This window comes from Podarcis tiliguerta (assembly GCF_965153285.1).
Source record: "Podarcis tiliguerta genome assembly, chromosome: 3".
In the NCBI taxonomy this organism is placed as follows: domain Eukaryota; kingdom Metazoa; phylum Chordata; class Lepidosauria; order Squamata; family Lacertidae; genus Podarcis; species Podarcis tiliguerta.
The window spans coordinates 1,380,320-1,395,857 of record NC_139536.1 but is presented as its reverse complement, the minus strand read 5'-3'; the positions used below and the strand labels follow the sequence as shown (position 1 = coordinate 1,395,857).

At 51.4% G+C, this 15,538-nt stretch overlaps 1 protein-coding gene across 3 annotated transcripts in view; it reads left to right on the top strand.

Annotated features, from left to right (window-relative positions):
• Positions 1-2,110: 2,110 nt before the first annotated feature.
• The window catches only part of SELENOI (selenoprotein I), a 97,257-nt gene continuing 83,829 nt past the window's right edge, over positions 2,111-15,538 (top strand). Inside the window, exon 1 of one of the 3 annotated variants that reach the window (XM_083432696.1) lies at positions 2,111-2,371. In XM_083432696.1, coding sequence (XP_083288822.1) covers positions 2,315-2,371 — 57 coding nt within the window. In that variant the 5' untranslated portion in view covers positions 2,111-2,314. Of the gene's footprint in view, positions 2,372-12,211; positions 12,302-15,538 lie in introns of those variants that run through there. The other 2 variants (XM_083432694.1, XM_083432695.1) reach the window with 2 other exon arrangements.

Sequence of the window (15,538 nt, the reverse complement as noted above, 5' to 3'; positions counted from 1 at the left end):
TACTTTGGGGAAACTTCCATTCCTCCTCACCACTATGAGCTGAATAAAGAGCATGGAATCCACTCTCGACTCCAAGTATAGAACTGGCAAAACTGACATACAAGCTACGGGACAAGGATAATTGTGACTTTAAAGATGAATGGGAACCCTTTACAAAGTATTTGAAGATGCAACACAGTGAACTGAACTCCTTGGCTGGCTTTGAATAAACATTCACAAACTTTTTATTGATAATAATCAGCTAAATCCTTACGTGGGACAAGAAGCTACAGTTAGAACTGGATATGGAACAACTGATTGGTTCAAAATTGGGAAAGGAGTACGACAAGGCTGTATTTTGTCTCCCTGCTTATTTAACTTATATGCAGAATTCATCATGTGAAAGGCTGGGCTGGATGAATCCCTAGCCGGAATTAAGATCGCCGGAAGAAATATCAACAACCTCAGATATGCAGATGACACAACCTTGATGGCAGAAAGTGAGGAGGAATTAAATAATATTTTAATGAGGGTGAAAGAGGAGAGCGCAAAATATGGTCTGAAGCTCAACATCAAAAAAATGAAGATCATGGCCACTGGTCCCATCACCCCCTGGCAAATAGAAGGGGAAGAAATGGAGGCAGGGAGAGATTTTACTTTCTTGGGCTCCATGATCACTGCAGATGGTGACAGCAGCCACAAAATTAAAAGACGCCTGCTTCTTAGGAGGAAAGCAATGACCAACCTAGACAGCATCTTAAAAAGTAGAGACATCACCTTGCCAACAAAGGTCTGTATAGTTAAAGCTCTGGTTTTCCCAGTAGTGATGTATGGAAGTGAGAGATGGACCATAAAGAAGGCTGATCGCCGAAGAATGGATGCTTTTGAATTCTGGGGCTGGACGAGATTCTTGAGAGTCCCATGGACTGCAAGAAGATCCAACCTCTCCATTCTGAAGGAAATCAGCCCTGAGTGCTCACTGGAAGGACAGATCCTGAAGCTGAGGCTCCAAGACTTTGGCCACCTCATGAGAAGACTCCCTGGCAAAGACCCTGATGTTGGGAAAGATGGAGGGCACAAGGAGAAGGGGATGACAGAGGACGAGATGGTGGGACAGTGTTCTTGAAGCTACCAGCATGAGTTTGGCCAGGTGATGGGCCCAGTGGCCCTGATCTTCGTTTTTTTGATGTTGAGCTTCAGACCATATTTTGCGCTCTCCTCCTTCACCCTCATTACAAGGTTCTTTAATTCCTCCTCACTTTCGGCCATCAAGGTTGTGTCATCTGCCGATGGAGATGCGTGGCAAAGTCCCTGGCATTTCAGCCCGAAGCGCCGCAGCAGAGGAAAGAGGGCAGCGGAGGGCAGAGGAGAGCGGAGCCTGGGCAGAAACGGAGGGAGAGCGCCCCTTGCGTCGGAGACAGGAATTGCGCTTAGGGCAGCGGGCGGCGGAATGACGGAGGCAGGGAGGCGGGCGCAAGGAGAGAACAGCCGCTCGCAGCGCTCCATAGGTTTCTCCGGCCCAATCAGAAGCTTCTACGCAGAGTGGGTGGGAGGGAGCCGCCCATCAATCAAGAAGGAAGGCGGGCACCGGGAAGAATTAAAGGACTCCTATTGGACCCCAAAGCCAAAAGTGACAGTGCTCGCTACCAATTGGGCGCCGGGGGATCCCGAGCATCAGAGGGTGCCGCCGTCTTGCGTATGCCGGCGACGGGGGAGGGAGGTGCCTCGCCGACGTCACGGGTGGGTCGAATTCGCGACGCCGTCACGTGCCCAGAGGCGGCGGCGTCCGTTGCCTCTTCCAAGATGGCTCCGCGGGAGAGAGAGAGAGAGAGAGAGAGAGAGGAGCCGCGGAGGGCGGGGAGTCCTTGGTGACGTCACGGGCGGGCCGATCTGGCGCGTCGGAGCGCGACGCCGTCACGTGCCCAGAGGCGTCGGCGTCGGCGTCCGTTGCCTCTCCCAAGATGGCTCCGCGGGAGAGAGAGGGCGGGGATGCCTTGGTGACGTCACGGGTGCGCCGATCTCGCGACGCCGTCACGTGCCCAGAGGCGGCGGCGTCCGTTGCCTCTCCCAAGATGGCTCCGCCGGAGCCGGGGCAGGAAGGAGGGAGGGAAGGGAGCGCCTTGCTGACGTCACGGGTGGGCTGATCTGTCGCGGCGAGCGGGAAGGCGGGGGCGGGGCGAGGTACGGAAGCCGGCGAGGGCGGGCCGCGCCGCTCCTTCGCCAAGCCGGGCGCGCGCGCGCTGTGAGGGAGCTGTGAGGGAGCTGCCCGGCGGCGCCTGTCACGGCGGAGAGGCGCGTCTCTCTCCCGCTCTCTCGCTCTCCGACAGCAGCCGCCATGGCCGGCTACGAGTACGTGAGCGCCGAGCAGCTGGCCGGCTTCGACAAGTACAAGGTGGGCGCGCTGAGGGGGCGGCGGCGGGGGGACCGGCTGGATGACCTTTGGGGACCCCCTCTCCCTTCCCCCTCGTTCTCCGGGCTGCACGCGGGACCCACCCTTCCTCTCAGGCGCCGGAGGGGCCTCCGCGTCCCCCCGCCGGGGCCTCCTCCTCCTCCTCCCTCCCGGCCCTCCTGCCTTTCCCCTCACAGGGCCGGCCGTCGAAGCCCCCCCCTCCGGCCGGGCGCCTGCGGAACTCCCCGCTACTGCTCCCCGCCGGGCAGCAACGCAGCAGCGAGCGAGCGAGCACCTGCCACGTGTTTGCCGGCTCTCACGTGCCCGGGCTGCAAGATGGGCAGAGCCGCTTGGGGGGCGCCCTCGGGCAGCCGCTTCCACGCCGGCCCTCCGGGGTCTCTTAGGAAGCCGGCGGGGTGGGGGCGGTTAGGGGGTCAAGCGAGGGAGAGAGACCCTTGAACTGGACTGCGAAGCTCCCCGGGTGCGGCCTTGGGCCTCGCCGCCCGACCTCCTTCGCAGGGGTGTTGTGAGGGTGGAATGAGGCGGCGGAGAATGCCCTGGACGCCCCCTGGAGCTCCTTGACCCCAGTCAGTTGATAGGGTCGTAGAGTTGGAAAGGGATCCTCAAGGGTCATCTAGTCCAACCCCAGGCAATGCAGGAAATATATGGTGGTACCTCCGGTTACATACGCTTCAGGTTACAGATGCCACTAACCCAGAAATAGTGCTTCAGGTTAAGAACTTTGCTTCAGGATGAGAACAGAAATCGTGCTCCAGCGGTGCGGCAGCAGCAGGAGGCCCCAATAGCTAAAGTGGTGCTTCAGGTTAAGAACAGTTTCAGGTTAAGTATGGACCTCAGGAACGAATTAAGTACTTAACCCGAGGTACCACTGTAATGGGATGCAGGTTAAATCACAGAGCCTAGGACTTGCCGATCACAAGGTCGGCGGTTCGAATCCCCGCGACGGGGTGAGCTCCCGTTGCTCAGTCCCTGCTCCTGTCAACCTAGCAGTTCGAAAGCACGTCAAAGTGCAAGTAGATAAATAGGTACCACTCTGGCGGGAAGGTAAACGGTGTTTCCGTGCGCTGCTCTGGTTCGCCCGAAGCGGCTTAGTCATGCTGGCCACATGACCCAGCTGTCTGTGGACGAATGCCAGCTCCCTCGTCCAGTAAAGCAAGATGAGCGCCGCAACCCCAGAGTCGGCCACGACTGGACCTAATGGTCAGGGGTCCCTTTACCTTTACCTTACCACTGTAATCAGATAGAATCGCAGGACAGATTCTCATTAATGATTCCCACGTGTGAGGGGGCAGCTGCAAGCGCATGAGAATCCTCTCCTGCAGTGAGCAAGGGGCAGCCTGTGCATGGTCTCCACACAGAGGACTTGTGACAACTTTTGGGTTAATCAGGTTTCACCTGTGGTGCCGAGGTTCGCGAGGGAGCTTACACATCCCCAAAGGGTCAACCTGCGTTCTTCTCCTCCGTCCCCATCCCCGCTGTTAGTTTAAGTTTTCCAGACATGTGCTGGCTGTCAGGGCTTCATCTGGTGAAAGAGCCATGTGGGAATAAATGGTGGAATTGCGAAATCTCAGCGGCTTAGTTCAGGCAATACCAAATGTTCTTTCCTTTGGCAAGGAGCAGATTGCAGGGCGTGGCTGGTAGTTACAACTCGGTGGCGGAGCAGTCGTGGGTTCAATCCCTCTCCAAGTCGGGCTCAAAAAGACTCATTGTCCAAAGTCCTGCGAAGCCATCGCCTGTCAGTGTCCACAATACTCAGCTAGAGGGACAGTGATCATGACTCAGTATTTATATCCCACCTTTTTGGCAAGTGGGTGTTTGAATCCTGCTCTCCCAGGTCATGGTCTGTCACTCTACCCACTACACCACACTGCCTTTCTTAGCAATGTAGTAGCCAAACCACTCCTGCCTTTCCTCCCAGTCTTGGGGCGGGATAGAGATGCCTATGAAACTCCAGGGCTGATCGCCACCAACTTTTGCAGCGGCAAGGCTGTGAAGGAGGCTCAGCGCACCACGCTTCCCGGATGATTAAATGAGTCAGGGGAGAGCCATGTTTGCCACCTTGTGCTATTTGGAGAGGAAGGTGGGATAAAAATGTCATCCTGAGCATCTCGGAGCTCCTTGGCTGAGTGGCAGCCAAACGGGCGGCTTCATTTTCCCAGGGAAAGGACGACTAGAGTCTGGCTTGGCAGCCATGTGGCTGAGACACCTTGAGCACATTGCCCAAGAGAGGACCACACAGGCTAGCTGCAGGCCTCCTGCTCTTGTTGGAAAATGAGATTGGGCTGGGGCTTCCTTAGGCACAAAGGCAAAGGCAGGCTGTCACCCTTTTTTTATCTTTGTGAACAAGGCTAGTCAAAAATTGTGCGTCCCTGCAGATGAGTGGTTTGAGTGGAGGAAACCATTTCAGTTTGCAAAACAGACCCAGTAGTGGGATTTTCCTACAAATGTCTGTAACTCTCCTGATGATATTTTAGGGATTGGGGTTGGTGAAATGCAAGGGGGACGTGTAACCAACTGCTTCTCTGTGTCCCCAGTCTGCTCCCCCCTTCTCTTTCTCTCTCCCCCCCCCCCCACAACCGCTTACTGTTCTTCCTGTTTCCATCCTCCCTGCTCACAAAGGCGAGGCCCAGCATAAATGTTTGTCCTCAGAGGTTAAAATTCATGCTGCCCTGTGCGCGGGTGGTTTTGCTCAATGCCCCCTCGCTTTGCTCTCCTGCTGTTGTCCCCTTGAGCAAGTGCATTCATATACAATTCTTAATTTTTCTGGTGCTTTGGAGGGTCGGAGGAGTGTTTTCTTGTTTTTCTTGTTGTTTTTTACTTCTTTAAATCTTGGGGTAGATAGAATGCCTCTGTCTTTCCTTTCAGTTGTGCAGTTTTGCAGTCAGAACGGCTGGCCGGTCACCATGGTTTTGCAGTCCATTGGGACTGTGGTTTTCTGCACAAATCATTCCTCTAAAAATCACCCACATCCCGTTCAGTTTGCTTTGTTGTAGTTGCTGAACCTTAGGCGTAGGAAGGCACCCTGTCTTGTCTGTGGTCCAGATTGCCCCCTTAGGAATAAACCTTTTTGCTTCCATCTGCACCTTTCTGCCATATGTGAGACTCAAATGGTCAGACTTCCTTTCTCTAATAGAATCTGGTTCAATAAGAGACAGAGAGTTCCCAGTTTTGAATATTGCTGCGTGGTGCCGACACACATATCTGCATGTCTTGCCATTTTTGCCGATAGCTGTGGATTTGGAGTGGCCTGATTGTTACCAGCTTAACTTGAGGGGGCCGAGTCACTTGAGATTTTTGAATTGCTCTTGAGAGTTACAGGAATGAGCTGATTATCTGAGAGGCAGCCTTTTTTTGGGGGGGGGGGGACGCAGCCTCCTTGTCAACAGGAGGAGCTCACATCTTAGAGCGTGAGATGAACCCTGCAGGATCACACCAAAGGCCGACCTGGTCCAGAATCCTGTTTTCTTCTGTTATCTTCCAGGGGGGCCCTCCTGCTGTTGTTCCAAGCAACTGGTATTCACCTGCGTGACACTGGTATTCACCTGCATTTCAATGAATCCGGGGACACTTTTTTTTTTTGAAGCTGAGTAGCAACAGGGAGTCAGTAGTGGGCAAGGGATGCGGGTGGCGCTGTGGGTTAAACCACAGAGCCTAGGACTTGCCGATCAGAAGGTCGGCGGTTCGAATCCCTGCGACGGGGTGAGCTCCTGTTGCTCGGTCCCTGCTCCTGCCAACCTAGCCGTTCGAAAGCACACCAGCGCAAGTAGACAAATAGGTACTGCTCCAGCAGGAAGGTAAACACATTTCCGTGCACTGCTCTGGTTCGCAAGAAGCAGCTTAGTCATGCTGGCCACAATGACCCGGAAGCTGTATGCCAGCTCCCTTGGTCAGTAAAGTGAGATGAACGCCACAACCCCAGAGTTGGCCACAACTGGACCTAATAGTCAGGGGTCCCTTTACCTTTACCTAGTGACAGGGAGTCAGTAGTGGGCATGGTGAGGAAAAAGACCCTGGGCCCACACAAACATGCATATTGTATAAAGGTGCAAAGGCCTTCTTTCGCACCCTGTGAAACATAAATGCGCAGAGTTTTACCCCATCAGTCAAAACAAAGGGGAAAGGATATCTGTACTGCCAGACGTCCCCGGTTTCCCTTCAGCAGTGGCAGCGGCAGTCAGCAGCCCGTAGCCAGCCTGGTAGCGCAGTTGGCTCTGGTTGGCTTCAGGAGCTGCCGTGGCGCCCTCCATTTTTCCTCACAGGAACTCCTCATATGATGTGTTACGCACAAGACACATCATATGGGGCCTTCTGGCAAGGAAAAATGATGGGCGCCACAGCAGCGATCAGCTCCTGAAGCCAACCAGAGCCAACTGGGCTACCAGGCTGGCTACGGGCTGCTGACTGCCACTGCCATGTTTCCCAGGGACAGATTTGCAAATCTGGGGACACTCCGGAGACGGAGTTTGTCCGGGGACAGATTTGCAAATCTGGGGACTGTCCCCGGGAAACGGGGACGCCTGGTAACCCTACCCTAAATGTCTGTTTAAGCCGTTGAAGTTGATGGTGGTTGCAACATCATAAGAGTATCAGACTCCATAGTTTAGCCGTGTATATATTATGTGAAGAAGGTTCTCTGATCATTTTGGTTGCCTTTTTTTGCACTTTTCCCACCTTCTATATTCTAATACCCTTTTTCGATGCAGGAGCCAGAATCAGTGACTTTAAGCAGAGGCTTGACAACCATATGTCAGGAGTGCTCTGATGGTGTTTCCTGCTTGGCAGGGGGTTGGACTCGATGGCCCTTGTGGTTTCTTCCAACTCTATGATTCTATGATTCTATGATTCTATGACTTGGATCAGAAGCAGATTCAAAGGTCTATCAACTCTGAATAATCACAGTGCTGCAGCTTGTTAAAATCCTTTTCTCCCTGTCAAAACAGGCTAACCACCTAATTGTAGCTTCTGTGGGGCTTCAATTTTGATTTCCAAGAAAGCAAATAACAGGAGACCTAGGAACTTTAAGCTGCCTGAGGACAAAATCAGATATTTTTTTCAGTTAGGAAATTGGAGCTTATAACTGTGATGGTCACCAAGAAAAAACAGATAATGTGTAGGCAATTTCCATTGAAGGTGAAGGCTGTCTGGATTAAACTTTCATTAGGCACACAGCACAGTTGTTTGTCCCTCTCTCCTGACCTCATTTTCATTGGTTTCGTTGCCAGGGAAAATACCCAAAAGCCTGTCCGGAAAGATTTATATAGCTCCTGCTCCGACCCATATTGGGGCAGCCGGAATAATACTTTCACAAGGATAAGTCAGTGCACATGCACACAGATTTAATAATCCATCCTGTTATCAAAACCTGATTTCTGGAAAATATGAATATTCTGTAGTGATTATAACAGACCATAACTCAGTCGGCAGAGATGCGCATGTTTCTGGAAATTTGGAATAAGACACTTTCTGGAAAATTTTCTAATAATCCTAAATCAATCAGAATCCAACTAGCATGTCTAGATTATTTGTAATTTAATGCTTCCCTCATCCAACCCCAAGTGTTCACACACATTCATAAAACACATTAGTGCACATTATATATTGAATGCTTTCAAGGGTTGGTCACCTGGAAAATTGAATCACAACTTTCAGATTGTCCAACTTGACTGCTGTACTCTTTTTAAAATTTTATTTAACAGATTAATTTCACGAAACAAGGCATTTCTAGAAGTGGAACATGTTATTTGGTAAAACGAGGTATCGGTAATGGAAAAATTTCCAGCCCTTTCACTGGTGCTCAAGTTACCCTGTTGATTTTTTTGCCACTAAATTGCATTGTGGTTTAATGAGTGGTTCAGGATTTCCTCCCCACCAGCTCCCCACTTTGTCTGCTGTGGGGTAGAAGCTTGCCCCAAGCAGATGGGGCTGTGCAGCCTCCTTTGCAATTGACTCGAACGCTGCAAGATTCAATTAAAGTTGATTCCAGGTTTTCCTATTGGAGCTTAAACTGAATACTTATACAAGGTTATCCTGGGGACACTGATCTGATGGTCTTTAATTGCAACAGCCCCATCAAACTCCACTGTTGACAGCAGCATGGGTGGCAGCCCGGGCTTGTCCTACTCAGAGTAGACTCCTTGAAATTAATATATGACTTTTGTTTATTTATTTAGAGCATTTGGCACCCCGCTCTTCAGCCAAAAAGGCTCCCAATCGAAGCAATACAGTCCCTACCCGCAAGCTTACAATCTAAACCCCACAGCACACAAGGAAAAAGGAACAGGGTGGGATGAGGAAAATTAAAACTCAGGCACCAGGTTCTAAACCAGGGGTCAGCAAAGTTTTTGTGGCTTGGGCCGGTTCACGGTCCCGCAGATGGCGCGGTGGGCCAGCGTGTGTGCACGCGCGCATGCACACATGTGCAAACGCTATTTCCAATGCGGAGGAGGCACGCGCAGCTTCCTGCAGCCAATGGGAAGCCGGCCAGTGACACAGAAGGCAGTCCCCACTCTGTTCCGTGCCGGTTTAGCGCGGCACACGGGAGCTGACCGAGCGGGCGGCAGGGGTCCATGGGCTGGTTAAATGACCCCCACGGGCCACTTGTGGCCCATGGGCCTTAGGTTGCCAACCCCTGTTCTAAGCACTTGCTCCGATAATGATCTGCTGGCATAGTTCAGGGGCAGGGGGTGCCTGATGGAGCGAGCTCTGCTTCTCAGGTCTTCCACTGTTGCGGATCTGCTCTGGGACTTTGTTGTCTACAGCCCTGTGTTTCAGAATACCAGCTGGCGGGAATCACAGGTGGGAAGAGTGCCGCTCTTGGGTTCGAATCCTGCTTGTGGGCTTCCCTTTGGGGCATGTGCTTGCTTGCTGTGAGAACAGGATGCCAGACTAGATGGGCCATTGGCCTGGCCCAGGACGCTCCGTTTATGTTCTTAAGTGAAACTTCCTGGTAGCAAAACAGCCTTCTAGAGCAGACACCCCAGTGCTTGTCTCTTCGGGAAGCCCCTTTTCCTGTCGGAGCCGAGGTTGGATTGTAGAGCTCTGCTGCCTGTTTTCTTCAGGGGTTCTAGGTAAGCAAGGAATTTCCCTGCCCTCTCATGCACGCCTTTGCATACTCCCCAAAACAAAGAGGCATTGTGTGGCAGCCCTGGCTTCTTAACGTTCAGAGTCCAAGCTGGAGCTGCGTGAGGCTCACGCTGCCGTCCTGTGACCCTGGCTCTCTGGATCCTAATTCTTCTCCAGGATGCAAAGTCCTCCACTCTTCCGGTTTCCAGCTCGAGGCCTCTGGGTGGAGAGTTTAAGGGGAGCGATCAGTTCGCTTCATTCACTTGGACATGAGAACAAGCTGTTGCTGGAACGAGTGGGAGGTTTCCGAGAAGCCAAAGCGGAGCTGAATGCTGTGTTAAACGATGGCTTTTCACAGGGCAGCTTTTGCCTCTTATTATTAGGAAGCATATGGAGAACACCAAGATAAGGACGTGGCAACAATACCTTAAGCTTCTCATGCCCTGGTATCTGTGTTCTCTGTTCAGTCCGCACCCCAAAATCTGCATGTGTTTGACATGGTTTTATCAGGTTGCGTTACTGGAAAGCCGTTTGCTTAAATCAAGCAATTCCTAAGCAATCAAATAATTATAATGACTAACTTGTAGCAGAGCAAATTCAATGCATGTCTTCTCACCTTTCCTCCCAAAGGTATGTGCACTTTGGCCCCAGGTGTATGAGGCTGGGTATATCACAACAGCTAAAAACCTGTGCGTTGTCAGGGCTCAGAATCCATGCCTCTGTTGAATTGGCACACCAAGCTTTTGCCTTTTAAGAGCTGGGAATTTTTTAGCAAGAGGAAGGGGTGGAATGGTTGAGCTGTAGAGTTGGAAGGGACCCCAAGGCTCATAAAGTCTGACCCTCTCCTCCTCCATGTATTTGTCTAATCGTCTTTTAAAGCCATCGAGTTTGGTGGCCATGCCTGACTGCCTACAGGTGTGCACTGCTTGAATAAATTCTTTTATCTCTCCTGAGCCTTCCAACATTCAGCTTCATTGGAGCTGATGGGAATTAGGAGTCCCAACAACATTTGGAGGGAGGCACAGTTCCCTCTTCCTCATTATTGTTGTTTAGTCGTTTAGTCGTGTCCGACTCTTCATGACCCCTGGACCAGAGCACGCCAGGCACTCCTGTCTTCCACTGCCTCCCGCAGTTGGGTCAAACTCAAGCTGGTAGCTTCGAGAACACTGTCCCACCATCTCGTCCTCCGTCGTCCCCTTCTCCTTGTGCCCTCCATCTTTCCCAACGTCAGGGTCTTTTCCAGGGAGTCTTCTCTTCTCCTGAGGTGGCCAAAGTCTTGGAGCCTCAGCCTCAGGATCTGTCCTTCCAGTGAGCACTCAGGGCTGATTTCCTTCAGAATGGAGAAGTTGGATCTTCTTACAGTCCGTGGGACTCTCAAGAGTCTCCTCCAGCACTAGAATTCAAAAGCATCCATTCTTCAGCAATCAGCCTCCTTTATGTTCCAGCTCTCACTTCCATACATCACAACTGGGAAAATCATGGCTTTAACTATATGGACCTTTGTTGGCAAGGTGATGTCTCTGCTTTTTAAGATGCTGTCTTCTACATTACAGTGATGCTAAATACAACACTTCGGTGGCCATTTCTGGCTTTGGAGACATTGTTTACTCCTCTTCATGGAGGCAATCCTACAGCTGCATTGAAACTAGAAACTCTGGCCTGTGTGAGAGAGGCTGAGAGAAACCTAAGCCTCTGAGCCTGGCCACTTCAGTGATATTCTAGACCTCTTTAGAAGGAAACCTGTCTTCGGTTTCTGGATATACGAGGGCTGGGCCAACATGCAGGCTGAGTAATGGCTCAGTAAGACATAAATCATTGTTCACTTAGGAACATAGGAATCTGTGCACATGGTGGACGGATGCCAGGGAAAGCAGCACAAAAACAAATTCTGAAACAGCACCGTTTTCGTAGGAACAGGAAGCTGCCTTATACAGATGAAGGATATTCCCAGTTCCACCTGGCTTGACCTTCAGCGAAGCAGATGCTCTCCTGCTACTTTGGTGAAGGGAAGAAGGAGCAGGATGACAGTACTTCAGAAAGACGCACAGGGACACTTGCCGTCTGGTTGTATTAAAGCCACAGACATAAACATTGAATTAAGATGCCCATCCCATAATATCAGACATACGGGGCTGGCTTGTGGCTGCTGCATTTCTTACAGTTTACTACTGCAATCTCATATATGGCACTCTTAACTTTCCCCTGGGATCTGCAAGGCTAAAAATAATTTGCTCCCCTAAGCGTGCTACCTTTATGTTCAGCAAAACAACTGTCAGCTGGTTTGAGAAAAGGGCGCTCAGTAGGAGGAATCCTCTCCTATCCTGTCCTCTCCAAACCCAGGAAGGTGTTAACACGTTGGCTGTAGGATTTCATCTCAGTTTGCAGTTCAGAGAAGGTCATGTGTGTTTCCACCACCAAGCAAGTTATTTTGATGTGGAGCTTATTTTGATGGAGTTATTTTGATGTGGAGCAAATCGTTGTGGGATTTGTAGTTAGTGTAAGGATAAAAGCAGGGGGAGAGAAGAGAACCACATAGTCTATGCTGTTGGGATTACTGGAAATCCTGACTTGTTTTTAGTGAGAGGAAGTCATAAAGGGGAAAGATGGTGCAGCGATGGATAGGTGAGAGTCTTGTGGCGAACGGAGTAAGGATCCCAGGACTGTGGAACTGGCACACAGTGGCAAATAGAAATTGCTCTTTTTTAAAATGTGCTTGAGCTGTGGTGCAAGATTTCCAAGGAGCAGCAGCATCCTTTGGTCTGCAGGAGGGGAAAGATGAGACATTGGCGGCCACCCTGGGACCTGGACAGCAGGAAGCTAGGATGGAGATTGCAAGCGCAGTTTAAGAACGTATGAACTGCTCTAGGGCAAACATATCACACATTCACATCTGAAAGCAAGGCTGCTGGGTGCTTGGGTGTGGCTCTGTGTTTGGGGGGCAGGAGGGCGAGGTGGCGGTGGATGCGTGGGTGAGCAAGAATCCAAAAGACTTGGGAGGAGGGAAGAGTGATGCAATGGCTGATAGCTGGAGAAGGAGATTGGGACTGCCTCTTTTGTAACTTCTGGTTACAGGTAGCTGTTGGCAATGTTGCAGGTGTTTCTTGAAGCTCACTTGGGGTTGGAAGCTAGCCAGGAAGGTTGGGCAGGGCCACTTTCTCTGCAACTCAAGGAGCAAGCTGGGGATTGGCATGCACTATCTTGAGGTTGTAATTGAGGTGTCCCATTGCCACCACCACCAAAAAAATAATAGTTCAGCTGCATTGTGTAATATACCGCAGACGCAGGCAGTGGTCAATGTGGGTTTTGAGGGAGGGCAGGGTGGCCGTAGGTGGCGCTGTGGGTAAAACCTCAGTGCCTAGGACTTGCCGATCGTATGGTCGGCGGTTCGAATCCTCGCGTCAGGGTGAGCTCCCGTCGTTCGGTCCCAGCTCCTGCCCACCTAGCAGTTCGAAAGCACTCTTAAGTGCAAGTAGATAAATAGGGACCGCAATATAGCGGGAAGGTAAACGGCGTTTCCGTGCGCTGCTCTGGTGCTGGCTCGCCAGCTGCAGCTTCGTCACGCTGCCCACGTGACTCGGAAGTGTCTTCGGACGGTGCCGGCTCACGGCCTCTAGAGCGAGATGAGCACGCAACCCTAGAGTCGGACACGACTGGCCCGTACGGGCAGGGGTACCTTTACCCTTTACCTTAGGGTGGTCGTAGAGATGATATGATTGCATCAGCCTTTTGACTTGACTTCCTTTTGGTGATTTTGTGTGTGTCCTTCTGGTGGTCATGTGGCCACCTGTCGTGGGCCCTGTGAGTTAAAGCTGCTTGCAGCCAGCTTCTCCATCCTAGGCCCCCACAACATGTGCTAGGAAAGAGTTTAGGCCCTGCAGGGCGATCGGGTGGGTCCTTCTCAGTTGCCCTGCCTGCGCTTTGGAGATGCATTTGTCTCCTTTCCTGGTGACATTCCAAGACGAAGTGCTATGTCCTGGCAAGCCTTTGGTTGGCACTTAGAGTCTATTCTTGTTTGACTTTTCTGGCAGCCTGTTTCCTTGACAGTATTTGATTTATATTGTCTGCCTGTCTCCTGGGAATTTTTTGTAGTGTGCCTCTTTCTTGACGTGTGTGTGTGTGTCTTTCATCTTCTTGTGAGCCACCTTGAATGCCTCATGTGGAGCAGGGATATAAACCAGGAGTGAGGAACCTGTGCCTCTCCAGATAATGCTAGACTACAACTTGTAACAACTCCCATAATGTGTGAAAAGGATCTGGGGGTCTTAGTAGACCACAAGCTTAACATGAGCCAACCATGTGATGCAGCACCAAAAAAAGTGAATGCTATTCTAGGCTGTATCAACAGATGTTGAGTGTCAGTATCAAGGAAAGTAATAGTACCCCTCTCTTCTGCCTTAGTCAGACCCCACCTGGTGTCCCGGGTCCAGTTCTGGGCACCACAATTTAAGAAGGATGTGGGCAAGCTGGAAGGTGTGCAGAGCAGGGCAACCAAGAGGTTCAAGGGTCTGGGAACTAAGCCTTATGAGGAGTGGTTGAAGGAGCTGGGTATGTTTAGCCTGGAAAAGAGGAGACTGAGAGGAGATAGGATAGTCATTTGAAAGGCTTCCCCAGGGAAGATGACGCGAGTTTGTTGTCTCCTTCTCCGGAGGATAGAACCCAAACCAATGACTACTAGTTGCAAGAAGGGAGATTCCGACTAAACACCGGGGATAGTTTTCCGACAGTCAGAGCTGTTTGACAGTGGAACGGTCTCCCTCGGGAGGTGGTGGACTCTGTTTCCCTGGAGGTTTTTAAGCAGAGGTCGGGTGGTCACCTGTCATGGAAGCTTCAGTTGAGATCCCTGCACTGCAGAGGGTTAGGCTGCACAATTTCATGCCTGGCTGGGGCTGATGGGAACTGCAGTGCCGCAACGAATGCAGAGGAACAGGCCAGGGAATGTTGGTCGTGGCTTCCCAGGGTTTCTTTCCAGGGATTGGGATTTTCTAGCCCTACCTGGATATTGTTCCTACAAAGGTGCCTCGGAAGCTACCTGTTGTTGAGTCAGAGCGCTGGTCCACCTAGCGCAGCACTGGCTTGCAGTGGGTCTCTGGGGCTTCAGCCAAGGAATCTGCCTGGAGATGGTGTGGGTTGAACCTGGGTGCGATTCAGGCGCTCCACCCACTGAGCAATGCACCTTCCCTGGGGAAGCATTCTTAAATGAGCAAGCAGCCAGAGGTGCTTTGCAGTAAACTGCCCTTTTCTTGCTAAATGAGCTGTAATTAGCTGGGCAGCCTGGCTGACTTTTAATTTATGAGCAGATCTGCGCAGGTGACTAGCACCTCCCCGCCATTCTCCTCTGACTTTCTGGGGGCCCATTTGGGAAATTCCTTTTTGCGTGTTGCAAGATTGCTACTTTCCCGAATTGGGTGTAAAGTGTGAAACATCCCGCGTGAAGCATGATGGATTTTTTCAGGGCTAAGCTACCAGACTGGTGATCCTCTCTGTAACCAGAGAGGGGTTTTTTTTGGGGGGGGGGGGTTGTTCCGGTGATCAGAGAAGGGAGGTGAGTGGGACATTTCTCACTCTTCTTGTCCCCCTCCTTGCCTCTCTTGAGCCCAGCCCATCTGCCTCCGTCTCCTTGGACAGAATAGTACCGGTTTCCGGAATTGATTTTGTACACTAATATCCTGCCTCTTCCTTCTGTCGGTAGGTAGCTTGCTGCCTCTTATTTATTACTGTCTAGCCACGGTGTTTGCTCTGTCCTGCCTTTCATTGAATACATGCCCCCAGGAAGGTTTCGCAAACAGAGCAGGAACAATAAGTGCACAATAAGCAGACTGCGGAACAATAAAATGGTCTGTAGTGTCATTAACCATGCATAGCTCAAGTTGGTTAACTGCATGCTAGGATAAAGCTGTCTTTGTTGCCCGCCGATAGGCAGGCAGCGAAGGAGCCTGGGTGGGCCCCGTTGTGCTGGGAAGGCAGGCAGGAAGCCTCCATCTCCATCATCCTCCCTCCAGCAAACTATAAAGAGCAAAAGCAATAAGGAAATTTCACTAGAGAGGGACAAGGGCAGGCATAGGCAAATTCGGCCCTCCAGATGTTTTG